The 25,676-nt window shown below is 43.1% G+C and overlaps 1 protein-coding gene across 4 annotated transcripts; it reads right to left on the bottom strand.

Annotated features, from left to right (window-relative positions):
• Positions 1–663: 663 nt before the first annotated feature.
• Positions 664–23,950, bottom strand: LOC121192869 (ephrin type-A receptor 4-A-like). 4 transcript variants are annotated; one of them, XM_041054812.1, is made up of 20 exons: positions 23,794–23,887; positions 23,001–23,068; positions 20,268–20,465; positions 19,850–19,960; positions 19,163–19,517; positions 11,011–11,166; positions 10,136–10,265; positions 9,723–9,931; positions 8,143–8,267; positions 7,834–7,993; positions 7,619–7,730; positions 6,748–6,806; positions 6,412–6,525; positions 6,121–6,306; positions 5,977–6,038; positions 5,621–5,830; positions 5,280–5,456; positions 3,113–3,300; positions 2,702–2,887; positions 664–1,167 (listed from the first exon to the last, which is right to left on the bottom strand). In XM_041054812.1, the coding sequence occupies exons 1-20, from the start codon at positions 23,885–23,887 to the stop codon at positions 1,050–1,052; spliced, it is 3,018 nt and encodes a 1,005-aa protein (XP_040910746.1). In that variant the 3' UTR covers positions 664–1,049. The 4 variants fall into 4 exon arrangements, with proteins under 4 accessions (XP_040910746.1, XP_040910747.1, XP_040910748.1 ...); XM_041054813.1 differs by having other exon boundaries at positions 5,280–5,453; XM_041054814.1 differs by having other exon boundaries at positions 5,280–5,453; positions 9,723–9,923; positions 10,125–10,265; positions 23,794–23,855.
• Between the last annotated feature and the right edge of the window lie 1,726 nt (positions 23,951–25,676).

The raw sequence follows: 25,676 nt of genomic DNA, 5'->3' as shown, positions 1-25,676 counted from the left end.
TTCCTTGTTACAGGCACCTCTGACTAAGTCTCAACTTTCACAGAGGACACTTTCTTCTGCCAAACTCAGAAAAGATAAACAAAAAGCGCTTCAGGCTCCACTTGATACTCTGTCTAATTACAATATAGTGTCCATTAAATACATTACAACGTAAATGTTCTGTTCAAACAAGATTAAACCCAACATAAATACATGGGTTTTGGCATTTATTGCAATGTAATATGGCAATTATTACAAATCTCCTCAGTGTTTCTATTTTACAATGTACAAACTAGAAAAAAAATACCATAAATAAACAAAATGCTTAATGTAGCTAATTCTTAGCATCAAACGAGACATAAACACAGACACAGATGGACAACATACTAATCTCAATGTCTAATTCAACAGAAATAACTCATACAAGTAAAAAAAAAAATGAATAAAAAACACAAGCAAATCACATAGTTTGTTAGTATGATCTTCCAGTACGAAACTAGTAAGAGCTTGTAATTGTACATTCTGTCCGGCTCCTCCCACTCTCTCAGGTAACTTTGCATATTCAGAATATTCAAAGATAGTTGATGCCTTGACAAGGGAGTTTCCATGTTGTGTAGAATCACGCTACATAAACACACACGCACACACGCACACACAGACATACGAGCAAACACGAAACACATTTTATTCAAGTCAAGCCCAAAGCAGCGAAAGAAAAAAAGTGGGAAGCCATTCTGCTTATGCACAGCCTTAAATGTCAGCCTTCACAAAACAGATAATAAAATAATGAAAAACAGTTGGATAAGAGGATGAGGCTTCAGTCTAAGCTCTCAGTAGCTTCATGCTATCTGTGGCCACGTCCAGATCCAGTTTTTTTTGTTTGTTTTTTACAGAAAACTCCTCAAGATGGAAGTTGACAAAAGTGCTGCTTTCTCCATTTCTTGTCTTCTCACTTCGTATTTTCACTTTAACCCACTCCTTGTATTTCCACTTGTGAAAAGTCCCTCTAAAGTGCATGAATGAGGTAAATGAAATTCTTCTCAAAACAGGTTTTGTATCCGTTCTGCGGTTCAGACTGGAACCATTGTGTGTTGCATGTGCTGCATTTGCGACAACATTTCTTGCTGCACACTAGCAATTAGTATGTCCTGGTGTGACGCTGTGATTATTCCAAGTCTGTCCATCTCCCTGTGGGTGCAGAGACAAAGAGATATGTTCAGACACACCGAGCTACAACAAGCAGTGTTTACAGGATCAGGCAGGGTGGCATTTTTCTTTTTATCATCACCAACAAAACCAAATATTACATTCAAAAACCAATAAATAAAAACCAATATTACATTAATTTAGCAGACACTTATGTCCAAAGCAAGTTAAATGTTTTCCCATACAAACATACATCAGGAGCTTTCTGGGGCTCCATTTCTCTGCTCAGTGACACATCTGAACCATTGTTTAACCACCGACCTGATCATTAATCGCCCACCCTCTCTACCAATTAAGCTATAACCATAATACCAAGTTGCCCGTGTAGCCACAGACTGATATAGTTTATGCTTTTGTTTATTTAAACACATCAAAGAGTATGGCAACAAAGGAAAGCAACATTAACAAGAAACCACATCCCTGAGCATTCTCAGTAACACAAAAATGGAGTTGCAAAGTTGTTTCATATGAAGCTTTAAGGCCTGTATCCACTGCAATAAAAGAAATACCAGTGCATGAGTGACATGCACTGGTATGGTTCTTTTTTGTGTTTTAATTGTTTTTGAATCACAGTGGAGTTGTATGACATATGACAAAGCTACATCAGATAATAACAGCGAACTGGATGATTCACTGTTGGTTTTGGTCTCTACAGCAGGACTGTTGATTAAAAGAAAAGATTTAACAAGATCAGAACTATCCTTCAAATGTAAAAATATCTAAAACCTAATTTGACAAATTCGAGAGCTCTTATAGATTATACAGTGTAATTGCTGTAACATCTAGGAGTCTGTACACTTGCTGGGTCATTGAACAGTGGTTGTCTCCCTCCTCTGATGTTGGAAATTTAACTTTTAACTTTCTGAAGTTGACAATCCGACATGCATGCCCACTTACACAGCCACTGGCCAGGTGCGACGAAACATGGCCAGAATTTCTGAAGAAGTTCTCTTCGATCTCTTGTTTTAGTTTTAGTTACTTCTGTCACTGTTTGTGTGAGCAACTGAGAGCAATACAATGAATTTCTTTCAATCTGAATTTGTCCAAAATTGTGTGCCATTTTATTCCCATTTGTAACATTTTTCGCATTTCATCCATCTCTGTGACTGAAGACTTATCACTTTGCCTTCATGCATGATCATTCAGAACAGTTATAAACACTTTAAACAACACTTACAAGCTACAAACCAATGAATTTTAAGACTGCTGAAGCCTTTAGAGTGAAAACACAATATATCTCTTACCCTTTTACTCACAAGCTTATGTATTAGTGTAATGCTACAAAATGCAGGCAGTGTTGATGTCATTATGAGAACAAAATAAGTACGATTTCTTCCTTTCTGTGTCAGATTTCCATGATCACGATGGGAAATTCTATTGCCAATTTTGAGCATGATTGTTGCATAGATGTGAGGTTGTGTTTTTATTCTGCTGGTGGTTTTGCACTAAGAAACATGATGAGTAAACACCAAAATGACTCGCTCTTAAAACCATTTTCAAGTGAGGATACACTTACTGGTGTGTGAGAGCCAGTAGGCTGTCGAGGGTGGTGTATCCTGCTGCTGCCAGAGTGTCTCTGTACCTCTCCAACCCGATGGACTGCAGCCACTCACACACCGACCACTCGGGTACACACACCTCCGGTACGACTGACACACACACCTCTGAACCCACACATGGCTCCAGCATGGTGGGTGTGGGTCTGTAAACACAGAGAAGGAGAGAAAGCAGCTTGGTGGGGGCCGTGTTCATTAACACAAGTGTGAAATCATAACTGTGCGAGTGCTGGGTTTGTTAACATACCAATGGGTTTGAAAACATGTGGGTGTGGGTGTGAGGACAGAGTGTGGCTATATGTGGATATGCATTTATTTGTCCCTGTATATATATTTCTATTTATGTCCGTGCTTACGTGTACAGTACGTACCTATCCCCTCCTGTCCGGCGCAGAGTCCCAGGGTTACGGATGAGTTTATCCAGCATGTTGAGTATCTGGCTGAAGGTGGGTCTCTCCGCTCGCTCCCTCTCCCAACAATCCAACATGAGCTGATGCAACACTACAGGACAGTCCATAGGAGCAGGCAGACGGTAGCCCTCCTCTATAGCTTTGATCACCTTTAGGATGGATAGAGGTGGAGGTTTTACATTTTTATCAGGGTGCAGTTCTATGGAGCTGTACTCCACCCTGCTGACCACCCTGGTTGGTGCTTTGAGCTAAATTCTAATGTCAGCATGCTAACAAGCTGATGTTTAGCTGGTATAATGTTTACCATGCTCACTGTCTTAGTTTAGTGTGTTGGCAGTAAACTGAACTCTGCAATGCTCACAGACAACATTTGTTCTTGTCTGGCTGACACGGCAGTTTTTCCCAGTTCCATACGACCTGCTAACAGTGCACACTACATACTTATTGTCACAGTATATTGTTTTCTTCAGTTAGTATATGAATAAATCAATGTACTTTATGGTTTTGTACAAGAAATGATGAAAAGAATCTGCCAAAGGACGTCAATCAAACCGCCACTTTAAAGCACAAGAGCCAATTATGCAAAAAGAAAGCAAAACCTTTTCCGGAAGATTTATTACTTTCTTGTTGTTTTCCAAGATCTTTCCAAGGCTGTCTCACCACCATCAGCAATTTATTTTAATTTTTTGCAGCTGTGAGCAGCTCCTCTATTTCCTGTGTGCACTGCATTGTGGGCCCCCAGTATACTGTACATCCATGTAACACTCAGAAATAAATATTTGGTAAACTTATCTAATATGAAAATACTACATACTAAAAACTTGCCTTAATGTGGAGTTGGATCACACCTGAGGAGTTACATGTAAAAGTGAGGATTTAAAGATGCATGATTTGTAGTTAGTCCTGAGATAAAAGAGGAAGAGCAGCAACAAATTTGCTCAGCAGAAAAGTTTTCTTAGACTAGACAAGTGTGGCAGATGAAATCAATCATGTTTGAAAATTTCCATATGCCAGACTGGCTCTTTGACCCACTCAGACTTAACAAGCTTTGATAGCGATGTGACAGCAAATTCGCTCTGAAACAGGAATTTTGTCTCAGATCTCAGAGGCTCTTCAGAACTAAACCCCTAAATTTATAAAGTGTGCATGTTTTTGGCTGAAGGATAACACTAAGCAGCAATTTCCTGTCATTTTTTAAAATTGAGTCTAAATATTTATCTTCACTAAAATGTCCCGTGACTGGCTTACTGCCCTGTCAGTGGGCAAAAATTTAAAGGCAGAGATTTATGATTTTTTAAACGATGCAGAGGTCAGAGACACTGGGTCAGAATGCAGTACATCACACAGAGGACAGTTCATTTTTCTCCAGACGTCCGCTCTCAAAATATCCTGAAGATGTGCTGCCTGTTTCATTTATTCTTCTGTTTAAATGGGGTTCATTTTAAGTCCAATTTGTGGACTGTGCAGAAGTAAAAGTTTAATTCGACTTCTCTAGAAAGTCAGAGCACACAAATTATGTTTAAGAAAAATTAATTGACGTTAATGTTGCTGGTTGTCAGTGTGTCCAGAGACTGTGTTATTAATCGCTGTTTAGACAGGGAACTTGACAGGAAACTTGCCTGATTTTAATATTTTTTTACCATCTTCCCTTTCAGTTCTGATTACATTTTAATCATCAACTTCACGGCTAATTTTTTATGGACATATCTCCACAACAGAGCGAATGGGGGCGACCACATGAGTAATCATACAGACAGCTTTTTAAGAAAATCCCTACTTAAGACATTTTGTATAAACCACATATCTGGAAATAAAAATGAAGGTGAAAGTTATTACTCAAAGTGTAAACATTCATTAGATCTTAAACAGCTACTTCCTATTTCAACTTTGACCTGCCGCACTTAAAGTATCATACTTATGTGAACACAAGTTTTATGAAGCAATGGACCATTTTGGGTGAAGTCACTTCGGGTTTTCATTACAAAATTATAAATAATGGAGGTGATCCAGTAGTTTGATTTGCCATTACCTTTAAATGCACACATAATTTCAGCAGTTAACTCACTATTTTGATTGTTATGGACAAATTGTAATTATAAAAATGATTTTAATTATGAAAATTACTCACATCCTGGTTGTTCATGTCCCAGTAGGGTCTCTCTCCGTATGAGACAACCTCCCACATGACGATACCGTAACTCCACACATCGCTTGCTGTGGTGAACTTCCTGTAGGCTATGGCCTCTGGGGCCGTCCATCGGATGGGGATCTTCCCTCCAGGGGAGAGATAAGTCCCAGTGGCCTCCTACAACAGCAGCAAAAGCCATAAATAAATAATGGAATTTGTTGATTCCAGCATTTAACAAAAAAATGGGTGAGCTAAAGAGTTTTATCACAAAAACAGCAGATTATATGTATATGTTCACACTCAGTTAATGTGTATATATTAATTCTGTGTGCACATGTTACCCTTGTAGTGTAGGCAGCCTCCGGGTCGTCCTCCAGAACCCGACTCAGGCCAAAGTCGGACACCTTACACACCAGGTTGCTGTTGACCAGGATGTTCCGAGCTGCCAGGTCTCTGTGAACGTAGCTCATGTCTGACAAGTACTTCATACCTGAGGCGATGCCACGCAGCATGCCGACCAGCTGGATCACTGTGAACTGGCCATCGTGTTTCTGAAATGTTTAAATTACAGAGACAGAGGGGTAAATTAACATGGACACTAACACCTGTCTGTGCAGTCACGAGTGAGTGCATTTTATCTGGGATGTTTGTGCATTTTCAGCTTACAGAAAAAGACAGCATAATAAATTGCACATACGCGAAGAAAAGCATCCAGGGATCCATTTTCCATGTATTCTGTGATGATCATGAGTGGTTTGCCTGAACAGATGAAGAGTTAGAAATATTAGACTGAATTACAACCTGCACATCAACTTAGAATCCCAAAACTCCTACTACTCACATCTTGTGACGACACCCTCCAGCCTGATGATGTTCGGATGGTCAAACTGTCCCATGATGGAGGCCTCAGACAGGAAGTCCCTCCTCTGTTTGTCAGAGTATCCTGCCTTAAGACTCTTGATGGCCACGTAGATCTCCCTCTTTCCCTGCACACGCAGCCGACCACTGCACACCTCCCCGAACTCTCCTACACACATAGAGCAAACAGCAAAGTCAGCGGCAAGTAAGCGTGTGTGTGGGTTTGTGTGTGTGTGTGTTTATGTGTGTGTGCAAGCACTAATGCCAGGCTTACCCATGCCAATAACCCTCTCAATGTGAATACTGCTAACATCAATCTCCTTGGCAAACTCGTGGATGGCCTGATCGGGGTCTTCGTAGGTGAACGGGTCCACATAGATTTTAACCCCTGATATGGAAGAGAGGTGGGAGAAGAGAGGAAGCGAGGGAGGAGAAGGAGGGATGCAGAGGAGGGTGAGAAATATGAGTTGTATAACTGCTGCATATGTTATGTAAATGTCTTTGGCAGTATGTGTATAACGTGTGCAGGTGGATCAGAGAGAAGAAGGAGAAAAAGAGCGTCCATCTGTCTCACTGTCCTTTTTACAGTGTATAATTGTGTGCAGTCTACCTGGATTAAGATGTTTCTCCTCCTCTGAGTCCTGCTTTGTTTTACTGTACTTGCTCCTCCTGATGAGACATAAGAAATAATGGACGTTCAATACACAGACGTAGAAGACAGGCGTGTGTCAGACTGGTCCTGTAGCTGTTTCTTTTCTCTTCTCACATGTTTTTGTTGCCATTTTTTTCAGTTTAGCGAACAGACAAAAGGGCATATATGTGTCACACTGTTTTTAACTTGGCGAGTTTCTTTTCCAGTAGCGCTGTGCATTCAGCGGGTTTCTCAGGTTTTGCCGCAATGAGAGCGACGACAATAAGAACAGAGAGCAACGGGCTGCAGGAAAGACACAGAGCGAGCAGATGAAAGCATTTAAGGGAGAGAGGGAGGAGGGATGACACCTCAGGTAGCGCAAGATAAAAGGTGTTTTCCATTAAACAAAGAAACTGTCAAAAACACCTTTGTGGTTGAGCAGGTGTGTGTGTAAATGTGTATGCCTGTGGACACTCACGCAAGCTTGTGTGTGTGAGTGTGCACACCAGCGGAAGCTGACACACAAACTGTGCTGGTAAAGAGACAGTAATGACAAGTCAGGGACAAAGGGATTATCACTGTCTCCACTCTAATCCCCTTTAAAAGCTCCAGGTAACACACATACATTATTTAGCCACACAATAGCAGGGGAATAGTGTGTGTTGTTTGTGTGCATTGTGGCAGTTTGGTCAAAAGCAGTAGTTAAGGTAGAGGCAGCCCACAGGCTGACGTTAGTGAGGCTCTGATGGGAAACTTCAAGCCGACCTAACAAGCCTGTAGGGGAGCACAGCTGCCTGTATGGATGCTTTCATATATATGTGTGTGTGTGTGTGGGTTTGTGTGTGTATACCTGCGGCTAATGATGAAAACAGCTGCAGATATCAGCAGTAAAATTCCAACCCCGCTGACAGACAGCAGCAGGAAGGCTGAGTTAACTCCTTCTCCAATCAGAGGGAAGGGATCTAACAGGGAAGGACACGAAAGTCACCAACCAGAAAGTTCTAACTTCCTCACACAAACTTTAATGCATCCTCTAAAACTACTCAACATTATTGTCAGAAATACCTGAATTGGTGGAGAATTCAAATGGAGCGCTGAACTGTCCGTATCCGGCAGCTGTGCGAGCACGCACATGAAACACATACACAGTGAGGGGGTTGAGACCCGTGACATCGACGGCGCGAGAGAAGGTCCTCATTATGCGGTAGGACCTCTCTCTCTGATCCTGATTAGACGGGACAAAAAGAGGGTGGGGGTGGGGGGGGTCTTTTTTCAGTGCCTGACTGCAAACCCGTCTTCACCAGCAGTGAAATACAAACATATATTGACATTCCAGACAGCTGCCTGGGCTGCATTAACCTGCAGGTCGCTCACCTTTTCATAGAACTTGACCTCGTATTCCAGGATGACCCCGTTGGGTCGATCCGGCTGTTGCCACGACAAAGACAAACTGTGCCTGGTGACATCGGTGGCTTGGATGGACGACACCGGGGAGGGAGCTGAGAGGGAAGAGAAAGATGGAAAGAGAAAATTTGGTTACAGTAGTATAACTTTGTAGAATGACATGCTGCATTTTCTGTGTTGCTGCTTGTAAGATAATGTCAAAACATTTCACAGCCCACAGGTATGAATGGTGCCTGTCCTGTTTGTCAACAATCCCACTGACCCAGTGCACCTGAGAACTGACCCAAATCACATTCCTGCCTATTCCACAAAGACAAGGCCCATTCTCCACTCACTCTCCTCTTACATCCCTCCATTTTCCAACCCTTTATGGTGCTTGTCCTCCTTTGTGGCTGTTCATGTGATATCCAGCCATATGGTGGTGCAGGTTGGACGTGACACATCCCAGACACGCTCTCATGCTGTGCACACACAGCGAAGTTATTTCCCTGGGGAAACCTGGAACTAAGCAGGTGCGCTCGTTTCTAAATGCCACCGTAAAGTTTTAAAGCAATGACAGTTGAGATGTAACAGCACGCAAAAAAAAGCGCACACTAAAAACTAATGGAGAGCATGTGCAAGGAAACGCCACACACCAGCTGACGCCTTCACAACTAAAATGAAACACACCATAAAATCTGGGTGATTTTTCAAACACTTCCGTGGTCAAGAGCTGACACACGGAAAATCCCACACTTGCATACACTAAGGCTGTCATGTGTCAACAATTTTGCAGTGTAGTGTTGTAACTGACTTTTTCATTATATCTGCTTTCCCTTCAGCCAGCTCTGTCTATTTGTATTTAAGTCAGTGATTTACATTTCCAAGAATGCTTTCTGACATCCTCTTGAGAACACCCCTATAATTAATTCAGCTGTTGGTAGGTGTAGGAGGACAGAGTAATAACTATGGCAACTATGACAGTGATAGTAAGAGCAAGAGTTTCCATTTGAGAGAGACCAAGAGAAGTGTCTTGTAGATGCGTTACATGCTGTTGTTAAGGGAAAAACTTGTATCTCTGCCCATTCTATGATGGATGTGTCCTTGCGTGTTGCATTCCACATTAGTCTTCTTCTGTTACAATACACTGCAGTATTATAATTCAATTCAAATCTATAGCAAATTTATTTAAATGCAGAACTGCTTTTCAGAGCTAATTCAGTTCATTTTTCTTCGTCGAATGCATCTGAGTATTTTTAATGCAAATACACACCAGCAGTCGCTGTTTTGCAGAACTGAAGTGTTTTAGATTGGATACTACCTTTATTGTGCAGATACATATATATATATATAACTACATAAAAGCCTTAAAGGCCTGTTCATATCATGCTTCCACAGTTTTGAACATTACTCATGGGGCCTTCCTTCCCTAAGGACCCACATGCACTGAGCAGCAGTTTGTATTGTGCTGACCCACTTACAGACAACATCTATAAGCAGATTTTGTGTTACTGCAACAGTCAACAATCTGACAAACACATTTGTCACACACAAACACTTCTCCTTCTCACCAGCTTGGTTGGTGGTGACGGTCACAGACACGCTCTGGGTCGCCCCTGCACCGCTGGTTCGGGAGACCCCATTGTGTGCGTGGACAATGAAGGTGTAGTGTGTGTGAGCCCTCAGCTCGCTCACCACCACCCTGGTAGTCTTCAGGCCGGTCTGGCCGGGAGAGAAGATCACATCTGAGCCGCAGGGCAGGCAGAGCTGAGAGCTGGATATTGAGCCAGAGCCGAGTTTCGGGTAATCCTCAGGTACTGTTCTGCTCTGGAAGACACCCCCTGACTGTACCTCAGTTCCCACAATCCCCTGGTCTGACTGCATCCCCAAGCCACTGTGCTGAGGTTCAGGCTGGGAGACGCTGCGGTTCCTGGGGAGGGCTTTACCACCAGTCTGACTGTGGCTGCTTGTCTGACTCCCTGTTTGACAGATGAGACACTCCAGGCTGTAGCTGGTGTCACTTCGTCCTCCTAGCCGGCGAGGTGGGGCCCACTCCAAGACCACCGAGGTCTCATTCACAACTGAGATGAGCTGTTGTGGTGCTGAGGGTGGCTCTGAGGAAGAGACAGGGATAAACGTGAGTGAGAACAAAGCCAGCCACATACACTGAACATTCTATACTACACATAAGGGAAGTAGGAGTAGATGGGGAGGGTGTGGGGGGGTGAGGGGGGTGAAGGGGGTGAGGGGTGGCATAAAGAGTTGTTGGCACGGGTTGAAATGTAGACATCTGGCATCAGACTGAAAACCATACTGTTCAGAGATGTTTTTGATGGGTTGGATGTTTTCCTCTGTGGCATTTCTGTTTTTTGTGTGTCTGAGAGACTGTGTGTGTGCGTGTGTGTGTGTGCGCCTTCATTTTTCCCAGGCTGAGGAAACCATGTGCTGTATATAGGCATAATTAAGTTTACGACACACAGACCGAGGTCTCCAACTCTGTCACACAGAACCTACTCACAGACTTAGAGAGAGAGAGAGAGAGAGAGGGAGAGAGAGAAAGCAAGAGAGAGAGAGAGGACATTTATTCACTTCTCAATTTCTTTAGTTATCACTCCCAGACAGGATGGAGATGGTGGCTTAGTCATAAGTAATGGGATCATGAAACAGGGGTGGCATTCGGACAAGTTTGTGCCTTCCTCTGTTTGGTAGAGATAGAGAGGCTGGGAAACAATGAGCCTGTTTTTTGCTTTTATTTGCAAGCAATGCACACACACACACTGTCTGTGTTTTCGCTTATGCATTGTCTTACAAGTATATGTGAATGTGTGTGTGTTCATGTTTGTGTGTGTGCCTTCTTACGGGTACAAGCCATAGAGGGAGGGTCGCTGTCAGCACGGAAGTATCCAGAGTGACAGTCACAGACAGTTGCCCCGTCTCTGAGTGAGTGGCTATGTGGGGGACACTTCGAACATCCTGCATCTGAAGACCTGGCCTTGTAGAAACCAACAGAACAGGCTGCAGAGAGACAGAGACAAAGAGAGAGACAGATTTAAAACTTAATTTTTATGTTTAACCAAGTACACCTGCATAAATAAAAGTCAATAAAAAAACAGGTCACATTGCCACAAACTATGAAAGACTCTAAGAAGACAGAATGAAGTGACAACATGTCGGTTGGAACAGAAATTGTTGCACTGTGGAGCTTTCAACCACTAGAGGTACTGTGGGGTAATGATTAGATGAGCAGGCCCCCATTGTGTTTGGATTTTGAGCTCTACTGATAGGTTTACTAATACTGAAACTAGGGAATTATTCTGCAACATTTTTTGACAATAGATTAAAGTAATTTATTAGGCAAAAGTGCCAGAGAATCTGTTGGTTACAGCTTTTAATATTTAAACATCTGTTGGGTTTCTTAGTTTTCAGTGACACCCACATTATTAGTTTATCGAGTTTATCGAAATCAGAGTTCACCCTGATGTGGGTCGAAAGCAGGGTAGTCAACATTGACTTAAGGTCAGCTGACCCCTGACCCTTGATAAAGTCTCTGCTGTCTCCTGTATTGACTTCCTAGAAAGACCAGACAACAAGTTAATCAACACATGGAGTTTTTTTTTTTTTTCGTTGGACAGCATTTGGATCCAAAGACAAATCTAGAGAGAGAAATAGATATAGCGTGAGGAGGAGGAGCACTTTAACTTCTTTTATCTTTGATTTTGATGAGCGAAGAAAGAAACACCTAAAAGAACACTTACTGATCAGCTCCCACTCACACACACAGAAACCAGAAACACTAGAACTGAATACATCAAAACTCCACAGTGCTGCGCAGCCCACACAAATATAATTGACATTTAAATATATGAAAGAGGAGAAACAGAGAAAGAGAGAGGGTGAGGGAGAGACAGGGGGAGTGGAGGGAGAGAAATCTTCTCTCTGTATACCAAGGAGTTCATGCATTGACAGAGCAACAATACAATAAATGAGTGCATAATTATACCGCTTGACATCCACTGGTGAAGCAAAAGAGATGGCAAAGCGTGGCTGGTTAGAGCCATTTTTTTCTCTCTTTTTAATTTCAGAAGGAAATCCTTCATTTGTTTCAACTGCAATCATTTTTTCAGCACCTTCTTTTTCATCATCACAACCCATTCATTCCCCTTCCTCAATCCCACCATCTTTCCCGGCTCTCTCGTGTTTTTTTCCAACCCTTTCACATTTCCAAGGGAGATGAAGACATCCCAGTGGGAGTGGTTAGGAATGTGGGAATGATGTGTGTGCGTAGATGTTTGTGTGTGTGTGTGTGTGTGCACTTTCAAGTGTGTCAGTATGCTTTATGACACTCTCATCAGTAGATGAGAGGGAGGAAGTCTCCTCTGTAATCTACTCACACCGACCATCCTGCCCCATCTGCATGAGCCTCCATAGATTTGCTCTTTCACACACTCACTTGCCCTCCCTTTCACATTTTTCACAACCTCCCTCATTCGCTCCCTGTGCACTTCCTCCTCGACCTCCACTTATATGGCTTTGTGTCTCTGCTCACTTGTGCTGCACCCCCATATATCCCTCTCCTCTCAAAGTGCCAAAATCTCGAGAAAGCTTTGAATCCGGCCAGCGACGTTTATAGCTCGATGTTGACACCAATTCAAATGAGAGCGCACAAGACCAGACACAGCTGAAACCTGTTGTCGAAACCTGTAAATTCATAAACGCGTTTACAGCTGATAAGAGTGACTTTCATCTGGTGGGTGACACATCATATTGTGTCAGCTGATATCATCACCTGCCAGATAAAACACAATATTATCATTCTCCCGCTGTTCTGTACATTCCTTTTATTTTAGTCATCAAAGTAGTTAAGTCAGCCATGGAGGGGAAAGAGAGGGAATTAAGAACACAGAGAGAGGAGTATTTGACCTGCTAAGGACTTAGAGGTTGATTACAGGGCTCAACAAGCCTCTGTTGGGGGGTTGCGCACTGCCTTTGTCTCTGTCCCACCCAATCCTCTATTCTCGTCCGAAACACAGAGAACAGAAAGAAGAAAGAAAGGAGCAAGTATTTCAAGCCATAAACTTCCTTCAGTGCCCTCTCATGTCTCTGTTCTCTCTCTTGTTTGTAGCCTTTTGTGTCTTTTTTAGAGCTGGTTCCAACCAAGGATGTGTGTGGGGGGGGTTCGACATGGAGTAAGGGCTCAGGAGGGTGTCATTAACCCAACATTAACCCTACGCTACTAAGGGTGATGCAAGAACCTGAGTTCGACCAGTAAACTGGGCACATACACATAATGATAAGATAAGGAGAAACCTTGGATAGGTATGTGTGGCTGTCCACGGGCACGTTTACACTCCTGCCTGTTAGGACGACAGTAAATACACTGTAATGAGCTGCTGGGCTGCCGGAGACAAGCGAGAGAAAGTGACAGAGAGTCTAAAAAGAACGGGGAAGGTTGACTGGGAGACACAGCGAGAGAAAAAGACTGACGAGGAGCGCGAGATAAAAGAGGTGAAGAGAAAAAGACAGAATGAGGAGGAGGTAGAGACACGGAGGGGAAGGTGCCCTTTGATTACTATCAGCATTGTCGCCATTTGCATATGCATTCTTCTGCTACCTAAAATGCAAATGCAGCTCATTGCAAATCCAACTAAGAGCCTTGTCGGCACACTGTATGCGTTTGTGTGTGTGTGTCTCCTTGACCCTGTGTTATCTGTCATCATCCCTTGTTCCTTCCCAGCAGAGGGGTGTAGATGGAAGGAAGTACCCCTGACCGCTCCAGTCTGACACCTGTCTCTGTGATGGATGGAAGGAGGGAGGGACAGATTGATGGATGGATGGACGGATTGATAGACTGTCACACGAGAAGGCGGGACACTATTAATCACAGGGGTCGTGGCCTGTTAATTAAAACCCACAGAAATGCTGGAGAGAAGATTCTTATCTTTTCCTACTGTATGTCTTCATTGAAAGGATTGCCTGCCTCCCACTACAAAAAAAAAAAAATCTGACATTCCTGTGTAGTTTGGTGCCAAATTCATCTCATATCTTACATCTCTTCAGAGTCTTTGCATTTAAAACCGTAGGAATGTGCTCACAGAGAGCCGCAGCTTTAAGTTAGTCTAAATTTAAATACTCACAAAAACTGGTGGTTAGAAGAGAGTGTGTGTGTGTGTGTGTGTGTGTGCCTGCCCAAAGCCAACAGTGCAAACATTAGCATGTGAAAGGAGCTCTACAACAATACCCCCCTCCCCCCATACCCCCACTGCCCTCCCTTCCCCATCACACTCAGATCACCCCCGCCACCAGCAGCAGCACCCCCACCCCTGACCGGGGATCAGGGAGAAGAGTTAGAGACGAGAAAGGAGGGATAATGAGAGCAAGACAGAGAGGGAGAGCAGAGCTTGTTCCGATGCCAGGGAGCTACAGACGGCCTGGTGAAGCTGGCAAACCTCCCCGACATTAAGAACAACCTGGGAGAGGGAGACAATAGCTCACACACAAACTTTGATTGTGATGGTGGAATGCGAACCCCCCCCCCCCCCCTCCTGGGTTTGGCCCGCTTCAGACAATCACTTGTGCCATTCCACTGTCTTTGCCTGCTTTGTCACCTGCCATACGTGCACATTTACATACACACACACACACACACAAACACACACTCCTCCTCCCTCTCTGTTTGCCCCACCACACTCCTCTCCAGGCATTCCCGGGCAGTCCTCCAAACTGTGAGGATATGGGAGGGAGGGCTTTGTTGGGCAGAACATTGGAGATACAGTACACACACATGTACACTCAAGCACACACATACACACACTAAATCAGCAGTCCAACATGTCCAGAGTCCAGAAATGCGATGCAATAATTAGTGGGACTGAATACGGCGATTACGCACTCTCTCTATCATCCGCTCACTCTTTCTTTCTGTCATCTCTCTTTCAGCGTGGCTGCCTTTCCTTCTGCCTCTCTTCTCTCCCTCTCTTTCATCCTTCTCATCCAAACGCTTTCTGCTGCTGACGAGACACTGCAGGTGCGTTGGAAAGAAGCATAACCATGAAATCTCTCTGGATGGAGGGAACACAGAAACACACACACACACAGGAACATTCCAACCCTCCCAGGCAGTGAGCAGAATCGAGCAGAATCAGACGACAGAAAAGGAGGCCAGTGCAGAGACAGTGAAACAAAAAGTAGAAGGTTCCTCTGTCATTCCGCCTCTACAGCCGTTCACATTTCAAATTCCCTCTGTTCTTTCTCCTCCGCTCGCCTCTTGTCTCTCCTCCCTCGTTTCCGATCCTCCCAGACGGATCGCAGCTGTCAAACTTTTGACGTCTTCATCTACCTCGGTCATGACCCTGCACTCTGCAGCTAAATTCTCTCTCTTACATGTGTGTGTGTGGCTGTCAGTCAGAGTTTTTGACGTCTTCATCAGGCTCAGTCATGACCTCGGTCTTAACCAGGGGTTTAGAAAAGAGGGGGAGTTCCCTCTCTCTTGTGTTTCTCTACCCGTCCCCTTTGCACCCGATGACGAACCCCCAGCAGGGGAGGGGCGGCTCTGCATTGATGCCTTCTGCTGTCAGTGGCCTTCTTTCAATCCCTTTCTCGCCCCATTCAACAACTAATCCCTTCTTCCTCTCCAGAGCTTCTCCTCTCATCCTCTCCATCCTCATTACTCTGTGTCAACACTGAAAATGAACTTTTCACATTTCACCGCTTTAGCTAAATCTGCTCTTGTTTCAGTTCAATTCAACAGGAGTTTCTGGGACGTTAAAACGCATTAACAATGCAAAGGTATTTCTGCAGAAGCAAACCATGGTTATTGCACTTGAGCTCTCAGAAAAATGAAAAAACTGTTAAATAAATAAAAGTCAAAATTAGCTGCAAATAGCAATAAATCTAACTGAGGAGACATGCTACATATAACAGGCGAACATTTATTACGGACACGGATGTGAAAAGATTTTACACAAAACACAAGGATGAATGAACAATTTTGATGATTTAGCATCTATACAAGTGTGGATTTGTTCATGAGTGGTTGCTATAATTTGAGGTATTTGAAGGATTACCTTCAAATATCTTGGTATTGACTTGGTATTAACATGTGTCTCATTGATACCATCATAAGTAGACAGCTCTAAATACGTCACTTCACACCTGGCATTGGAATGCGTTTTCTAATGCGTCTGGAGCAATCACTTGTGATCAGATCGCACTTCGCTCTCTTCTCTCTATATACAAATAAATATACACATCCTTTTTTGCTTGCAAAGACCAGGAAATCAGAAGAAGAACACAAAGAAGAAGAATTCAAAACATTCCTTGTCGCGTTCCAGGCAAATCACCCAAGATGTTTGACGCACTTGTAAAATTTCTTTTTGAGCTTTTCAAAGTTTTCAGATGCCATAGACAAAGGCAGTTTATGTGATTTAAGAACACAAATGAGTACTCTTTACTCTGCTTGGCCCATAAAGTGAAGGTACATGATTCCCTGTTTGTCTGCATTTATTGCTCAGACTCAGCGTAGCCTGTAATGACAGGTGTCTCTGTCCAAGCCATGTTCACTCTGTCTTCACGTGTGTAATACTGACTGAGTGAAGACGCGAGTCTAGAGGATCCAGAAACCTTTTGACCTCGGCGATGGGAGGAGAGACAGATCATCTAAATCTCCTCAGAAATCTATCTGCCCCCCTCCCATACCATTCTGCCTTCCCCTCTTTCTCTCTGCGAATTTCAAACTTAAAATGGGAGAAGCGTTAAGGCGTCTATCCAATACTGCAGGGTCAGAGTTTCCGCTGAGCTGCATTCGGTATTCATCCAGACTTTGATGGATTTCCACTGAGGCAGCTGAGCCCAGCCAACAACCTGACAGGCAATGAGAGCAGGGAGACGGAGAAGAGAGCAGCAGATAGATAGATGGCACTTCACATCTGCTGGAGGTTCAACAGAGTCAAGGGTCTCTCCTAAATCTAGTTGAGGAGGAACATCTTTCAGGACCCCGCACATCTCCTCCCCTTTTGAGAAGGAACAAATGGGGCAAGTGGGGTGAAGGTTTTAGAGAACGTTTGTCACGTCCAGCGTTTTGGCTACTTCTCTTCCTATCGCAAAGAAAAAAAGTCGAGTTTTTTTTTCTCTCTCTTTATCGCCAACTGGCACCAACTGCATCCCTCTCTTTGTCCATCTTTCTGTCTTTCTCTCTCTCAGCATCTCCTCTTTTCTCTTTGAATTATGGGTCTGTTTGTTATACAATTAGCCTGCTGGGATGGGCTTCATAAATAAAACTGAGAGAGCAGATCAGTGAGTCGCTTTCCCCCGTCTCCCCATTGGTCTCTGTCCATCTGCGTGTGTGTGTGTGAGCGAACATGTTGTGTGTCTGTTGTGCATGTGACTGAATAGGGGGAGTGAAGCCATGCTGTAAAAGTGTCTCCACCAAGTCTGTTGTCCCCCCTTCACCCCACTTTCTCACACAAACACGCACATTTAGTAGTCTTCACAATCACAACAGTCACTTCCAAACATTACACGTCATCCACGCCACATGTATGTTGGTGAGAGGTGTGAACAGCTTGCATATTTGTTACCGTAACGTTCAGACCAATTTTCTAAGTGATAGAAAGACATTTTTGACCAGATGGCTGTTGTTATGTCAGCACACCTCACACTGAGACCTGAGACTTGGTACTAAAACGTCTACATTAGCGCGGGATTTAAAGCTCTTTGTACAGCTTGGATTGATGAGAAGATCACAAATAAACAGGATAGATGAAGGATATTGAATATTTAAAGGATATATGACATGATGGTATACTCAAACAGCAGCATAGAGTTCTTTTCAAAGAAGCCGAAAGCACAGACGCTACAGCAAAATGTATTTCAGTTCGCTGGCTAAAAAATTCACATTTGTTACCACTAAATAAATGTGTTTATTTAGATTAAAAAAACACCCATACTATGCTCATGACTGTACGTTAAAAATTAGGCTGAAGTCAACAGACAGTTTAGCTTAGCACAAAGACTGGAAACAGTGGGAAACAGCTAGCCTGGCTCTGTCAGATGGTAACAAAATCAACTTACCAGTGCTCTAAAGTTCACTAATTAACACATCCGCTAAAAATCAAAGTGTAAAATTGACACGTGGTTTTATGGGGGTGTGTTTGACTGTTTCTTGACTGGACGCAGTAACTTTCTAGAGGCTTGTCGTCACCATGAGGTTGCAAGGCAACCAGTGGAGTGTCCATAAGATATAATGTGTTAATTAGTGCTTTAGGATACTGGTAGGTGGATTTTGTCACCTTTGGACAGAGCCAGGCAAGACCATTTGCCTGTCTTTCTAGTCCTTGTGCTAATCTAAACTAAGCTAAGCTATCCATCTCTTGGCTCACATTAAACTAATGTAACCCTTGGCAAGAAAAGGAATAAGCGCATTTCACAAAATGTTTGGCTATTCCTATAAGGTGTCTGAGTTTGTGCTATTGTCAGAAAATTATATCTGCCACCAAAAATTCAAATGCCAACTCCCTGCAAATGTGTTTAGCAATTCATTTCTGCTGTAATGGATTACAGTTTGCAGTCTTCAAACAAAAGCAATCTCCAAACAACATTTGCACTAAACAAAGCTCTGATTCAATTCACCATCATTCTGTAATAGGTGGGAAAAACATGTAGTGTTATTAATATTGGTGTGGTGTTGTGGAACATACTGCAAAGTTAAACTCTGCCATTACCAACTGGCAAATATCTTTAAGACAGAATTTCTAAATATATTACTTGAAAATAATTAAAACAATACAGAGACTAAACAAGCAGGTGTTAATTAGCACAAAGACCAAATATCTGTCTCAAACCAAATCTCTGTTTTCCATCATTAGCAAGTAGCTTGTTAAGTCCAGCACTAATGATTGTTACTCATAGAGACATGGGACTTAGAAGTGAGAGTGGAGAGCTTATAGCAGGAGTCCAAAACAGATGAATCAGACCATCGCAAAAACAAACAAAGCATTTCTGTAGCATCACTCACCTTTACACGCTCCCCCCTTCTCTTCATATCCTGGGTTGCAGAGACATCCACCAATAGGAACTAACCACTCTCCATCAGCACCGCAGTACATTTTAGGCTCCTCTCTCTCCTCTGATTGGTTGACACAAGACCCCCTGACCTCCACCAAGGAGGATGTATCAGCCCCGGTAACGGTGTCAGGAAAAGTTGCCAGGTTGCGGATGGTGAGCGGGCAGGTTTTGTAGAAAACCCTCACGGAAACTAAAGCAATGCAGGCGCCAACATCCTGAAAGGCCAAGTAGAAGCCCTTCCGGGTTGTGACCTTCACATCTCGCACCTCTGTGTTCAGTTTCATGATGCGGTCTCCAACGTCCACCTGGATTGGAAGAGACAGGAGTTACATGAATGAAATGTGCAGTTAACTGTGTCAGCTTTTGGTTTGACCTCTATTGATTACAAAGGTAAAATAAGCTTTAGTGCATACAATGCTAAAATCACAAGTAATTTTAGTAAGGACTAAACAAAAATTCCTTGACAAAATTCCTGGGATGGCAAAATGGACATCTAAGATAAAAATACTTGTAAAACAAATAAAGAAATTACAGCTTAAGTGCCAGGGGGTTTTATTTTCGAGATAAGAGCAAAATTAAAGTGAGCGGAGGAGGGAGGATAAAGAGCTCAAAGCCTTACACGGTTGTTTAGTGTTACCTGGGTAAAGCTCTCGTCTGCTGCCACAGTGTCCACCTTAATGAAGCTGTTCTCTTTGATGTAGCTCTCTCTGTCTTCGTTTGACTCGTGGTAGTACAGATTGAATGTCTCCTGCAAGACAAAAGAGACAGAAAAAAAAAGAGAGACTGAAGTGTCTATTTATCATCATCAGTGCTCATCTTTTCTCTTAATATGATAATGAGTCAAAGGGGGGGTTTCTGCCTGAATAACCAGCAGCTGTAATATATAATAAAGCTCCATTAGCAGCAGTCTGTCCATTGACTAATAAGCATAAAAGTTAGCGTGTTAGAAAAAGTCAAGCCTTCAAAAGAAATGGTCATCAGATTTTGTTAATACAATCTATTGCTTCCAAATTGTACAATGACCACTACACACACTCAGAAGTTTTTTCCTGTACCTTGCAGGTGCCGGTGACCCCTGGTAGGCTGTTGCAGTCCCTCAGTGTGAACTTGACTTCAACATAGACCCGCTGAGCACCGGACCGAGGGATCCAGTCCGTTCTCAGCCAGTTGTTTTGATTGGGTTCTAGGACGTTACACACCTGGTACGTTCTGATGGGGATGTTCTTCTCATCCATGATGCTCACTTCTTCCCACTGCAAATGAACGCATGTGAGGTTGTATTACTACACTTACTAACCACATTTGCATGCATGTGTTTGGCTCGTTTGTGTACACTTAAGATAACAGGCCAACAATTTACAGTACATTCCGGTACACTCGGTTCATGCTAAAAGTAGGAAAATCAGCTTGTAGATAACTGAAAATTCACTGAAACAGCTACTCCATCAAACTGATCATTAATCAATGAGCATTAAAAAAAGTTGTGAGATTGTCATGTGGCAGAGCTGTTGAGAGCTGATTTTCAAAACATTTCCTTTTAATCAGCTGCCGAGTAGCAATGCTTTCAAGTGAAGCTGTCAGAAAACAAAGCATACACAAATATGTTGTGAAAAGGTAAATGTAAGTATGGAAGTGTCATATTTTCAAAAGTTGCTCACACACAAATTACAGATATCAGACTTTCTAACAAGTACTTGAATGCATCAACAAAGAAGGGTCCTTGGTGGCCGCAGCAGATGTTAAAAAAAAAGGTGTCCTGTGATGATTACAGCAAGGTTGTAGTCTCTAAAAGTTGATTTTCAAACTGTTCCCGGCATGAACTGAAACTGATGACATAACACAAAGTTTGACCCAACCTAAACCTCATTACCAAACTTTTTTCATCTGTTTTTTTTTTTTTTATCCATTTTTAAGGTCATTTGTGTCCTAATAAATAAAGAAAAACAGGTTCAAGTACATTTCAGATGCTGGGCAGCATCCTCTATTTCTTTGCTGTCATTTGAAACCTCACAGGCCAACATTTGTTCTTGCCTCAGTATCCTGCAGTGGACAGTGGTTCAGATTTGTTGTGACTCCAAGGATTTTACAGGCACATTTTCATACAAGTGAAACAGGCTCAACCTTCACTGCACCATCCATCTCAATAGAGCTGACTATTTGCCTTGTACTGTGACCCTTCAAATGACCGCTGAGCCTCCCAACTCCAAATTGGCTTTTTATTGCCACTGAATAATAATCTGCTCTCTCCCTACTAGTGAGAGTTGTATACACACTAAATGCGCCGTGTCGAGAGAGAGAAAAAGAGAGGGAGAGCCACAGACTGACAGAATGTGTGTGTGTGTGTGTGTGTGTGTGTGTGTGTGTGTGTGTGTGTGTGTGTGTGTGTGTGTGTGTGTGTGTGTGTGTGTGTGTGTGTGTGTGTGTGTGTGAGTGTGTGTCTAATTGGGCCTGATCAATATGTCATCAGGGCCAATCTTATTGTCTATGATAGTTTATATTAGTTTATATTAGTTTATCACAGATCTATTGATACAACGATAATGGTGTGTGTGGGCAGATATGCATTATTTATGTGTTTTGTATTAATCTTATTATTTTTCTATTACGTTTTAATCTCCAATGAGCTTCACTCTAGAAAGTTTACTGTCTTGATGCCATATTTGACAATGAAGTTTAATATTTAAATTTTGGCTAATATATCATTATCACATTTAATTTCAAATCTCAACATGGACATCGACCTCAAAAATCCAGGATTGGTCTGGCTGTTTAGTGTAACCGTGTCCTCCATGTACGATGTGTGGGTATAAGAGCATGTACGCATGAGCAAGGGCATGAGCACATGCTTATGTCTTTGTGTACTGTGTTGTTGTGTGTTTATCATATGTATGTGTCTTTGTGGGGTGGTGCGTGTATTGGGGAAGAGAGCTGTAAAAAAGCTGTCATGGGGTATGATGCCTCCTTTTTTGGTCTTCTTTGGAGTCTTTGTCAGAAGACAGAAATCACAGCTGTCAGAGGAAGGGAAAAAATGCTTTGCACTTGCCCCAACCATACAGAAATGGTGTTTTGTGTGTATGTGTGTGTGTAGCAAATAGATGCGGAAGGTGGGGGGTGGCTGTAATCAAAAGCTCAGTGCGTGCAGACCAGGACCCCGTCAATCAAGCAGCTTGTGAGAGAAGAGCATGGTGACTGAAGAAATAAGAGTCAAGTTCACCAATAACTCTTAAACCAACAAAGAGGTGAGAGAGACAATGAGCAAAAGGGAGAGAGAGAGAGAGAGAGAGAGAGAGAGAGAGAGAGAGAGAGAGAGAGAGAAAGAGAGAGGACATATAGATCACAATGTACCAACAATAAAAAGTACAGAACGATGAGAGGAGATGACATTAAATAGATATTTCCAGGATTCATTCTGGCAACTTCATGGTAGTAAAAATTCCTAAAAAATGACACCCACCACCAAGCTGGTTTATGCTTTTTCCTGTGCCAAACACAACGCCAGCACTCTCATATTAGCACTTAGGCTTGGTGAACAACAGCACATTTCAAAATCTGTGGGACGATTATTTACAGTTTCCAGACCAAGTGTGTGCAAGTATTTGTGTGTGTGTGTGTGTGTGTGTGTGTGTGAGTGTGAGTGAAAGAGATAGATAGATAGATAGATAGATAGATAGATAGATAGATAGATAGATAGATAGATAGATAGATAGAGAAGGGGATGGTGTGTTTTCCAAAGAGAGAACAGGTTGTAAACAGTGTATCTGCACAATAAAAAAAAGGCTCCCACTCACCCCTCCCTCTGAAGGACTAGCTGCCCATTTCAGCTCTCCTGGCACTGTCCTGGTATCCAGCAGGGTCACTAAACACACACACACACACACACACACACACACACACACACACACACACACACACACACACACACTGCAGTGTTTCAATAAAATAAAAATCAAATTGTTTAGCCTGAGAAGTTAAGTTTGACTTGACTGCAAGATCACCACTAGAAGAATGACCACAAAGACTGGGACAACTGGAAACAGCAGGAGGTCTACCTTTGTTTATTTGCTATAGTCTATAATTATTTGTAATAATTATTACCATTTCTATTAGATAATATCAGGCAGTCCATATAATTTCAAAATTTCTCACTGCTTCAAAGGCGCCAGATCTGATACATGTATAAAGAAACAGCCACAAAGTCTTGAGTTTTGAGGTGTAACTTCGTGAATAAAATATAAGTCTTTCACGCTAAATTGTAGACTACGGTGTGCGCTACAGTGGCCATATCGAGTGAAAAAAAAATCCAAGAAACGCAAGATATTCCTGACAGCACTAGAAAGAGAAAACATGCAGCTGAACTCCCTGCGGGCACAACTCTGCTGGAAACCAGAACAAATAACAGCGACTCTGAAAATTTTCCCGAAATCCAACTTTTGGGCTGCACAAGTTTCATGCATATTCACCCTGCTCTTTCCCGTCTTGGGACGCGCACGGAGCTGTGCGCGCAGAGGTGTCTCTCCCAGCTTCCACGAGCGGAAAACCCGAGTGTGTCGCACAGCTCAACACCGTTCCCTAAGTACCTACCTTCGTTTGGTGGATAAATCCTCGTCCTCGTACCCGAAACTAGTGTTATTATCCACGCGAACGTGTAAAATATTCGCCATAAATTTGCAGCCATGTGTGCGGTGTGGAAGCGTGTGTGTTCCGCGTTGGCTCTGCGCGCTGGCTTAAGCGGCTCCATCCCGGTGGGAAAAGTGTGTGTGAATGAACCCAAGTGTGAAAGCGAGTTGGATGCAGCAGCGGATACCGGGGCGGTCTCTTCCACTCAGATGCTTCCCTTAATGGTAATGCAGATGGCATGAGCCAAATGACATACAGGAGTGTGGTCCATATCAGCGTCAGTGTGTCATCTCTAGAGTCATCTTAGTGTGATGACTATAAAAAAAACGTAAGTGAAGGACCTTTCCTGTACATCACTGACTGTATTAACTTTAAATTGATTAAATAATGATGAGTTTGTTCCTTGGTTTTCTAGGGAGGCACTCCGTGATCTCCTGAACAACCCCAGACAGGACCAGCAGGGTAAAAGGTAAATAATAGAGGATCCAGTTAATAAATGTAGTGGTCCATTAGATAGTTGGTGTCGCACGTCAGAAGTGACATTTAGCAGTGATAACCAGCAGGTATGGGGTCATAAACGTCACACCATTACGTTTTTTTTTTTTAAATCACACAGACTGTGGTGTCACTTTCAAAACCTGAATGTATCACAATTTCGTAATGAAGGTCTCAACTGCATTAATTTGGGTGCCTTCATAGCAACTGAGGTTGTCGGAAGCTCTTTGTCCTGAGCAGCGTTAACACTGAAGAATGGGACTACAGCGCCACCTGTTGATGGTAGTTGAGGGAAGAGGGAGAAACCCAGTGTATGGTCAGGGACATTTCATTACAGGCAGTTACATATATAGGATAAGGACAAGGAGCTTCAATATTCCAACTAGAGTTTCTAATATATTTTATCTCAAAACCCCCGGAAGGATGCAGGCCCAAGGCACAGGACTGTGGCCTTGTGTAGAAGCATGGTGGAGCAAACAAAGAGCGGGCTCATGACCCGTCCTCCTACACTCTCCGTCTCTCAAAGACTCTGGTGAACAATCACTCTCGATGGAGGCACAGCTTGAAGAAGCAAACATTTTCATTTTCATTGATCCAGTGGGGGTTTTTCGCTAACTGATGTATGTTTAAACCACAAAAGGTGAAACTGAGACACGCTCCACTTTGTTTAGTTCTTGTTTAACGTATACAAAGGTTCTGATAACTTCTGCTGAAAAAGACCAAGACAGAGAACTAAATAGAAAGTCTTTGGTTGGTTTCAAGTAGACTGTTTTAAATGGGGGACTGTATGTGTGAGAGCATGTATAAATGTGTGTGTGTGCTTGAATTTGCATGTATGTGTTTGTGTGATTCTCCAATTCGGGCCAGTCTCCATCTCGCTTTGTGTCTTCGCAGTTGCTATGCCGAAACCATCTCGATCCCCTGTAAGGCATCATAATGGACCCAGGAAGAGCATCTGGCGCTTTGAGACGCCAAAACCGATCTCCCTGCTTCGACCTGCCACTCTTCCCCCATCAACCATAATACCGTTTTCACGTTTCATTCTCCCTCAGCGCCACGACAGACTGCGCAATCACAAAGACCCAATTAGCCAAGAGGGGGATCACGATTTCGCTCGGGAGACCGATGGGCCAATCGCATCACACAGCGTACAGCGAGGGCCTATGGGGCAGCGGCGCAGGTGGGTGGGACATGGCCATGGGGCGGAGGTGACACAGTGACATGGATGGAGAACAGTCCGTTGTTTCTGGTCATTTGTGTCACCGAAGTTTTGATTGATGACCGTCGGGATGTTTTTCCCACTCTCCCCTGAGATTCCCAGCTCTCTAGAGGGGGTTTCCACGACGGGCCCC

The sequence above is a fragment of the Toxotes jaculatrix genome, chromosome 14, assembly GCF_017976425.1.
Source record: "Toxotes jaculatrix isolate fToxJac2 chromosome 14, fToxJac2.pri, whole genome shotgun sequence".
Taxonomy (NCBI): Eukaryota; Metazoa; Chordata; class Actinopteri; family Toxotidae; genus Toxotes; species Toxotes jaculatrix.
Note: the sequence above shows the minus strand (reverse complement) of the source record. Positions and strands in the feature narration are given on the sequence as shown.

What these genes read in the sequence shown, in the direction of transcription:
- LOC121192869 (XM_041054811.1), bottom strand. Translation starts at nt 23,950, where the DNA reads ATGGAGCCGCTTAAGCCAGCGCGCAGAGCCAACGCGGAACACACACGC. An exon ending in CTAGTCCTTCAGAGGGAGGG is followed by an intron (nt 20,466 to 23,000) that starts GTGAGTGGGAGC and finishes GTTCATTTGCAG; the next exon opens with TGGGAAGAAGTGAGCATCAT. An exon ending in AGGTCAAGTTCTATGAAAAG is followed by an intron (nt 7,994 to 8,142) that starts GTGAGCGACCTG and finishes CCGTCTAATCAG; the next exon opens with GATCAGAGAGAGAGGTCCTA.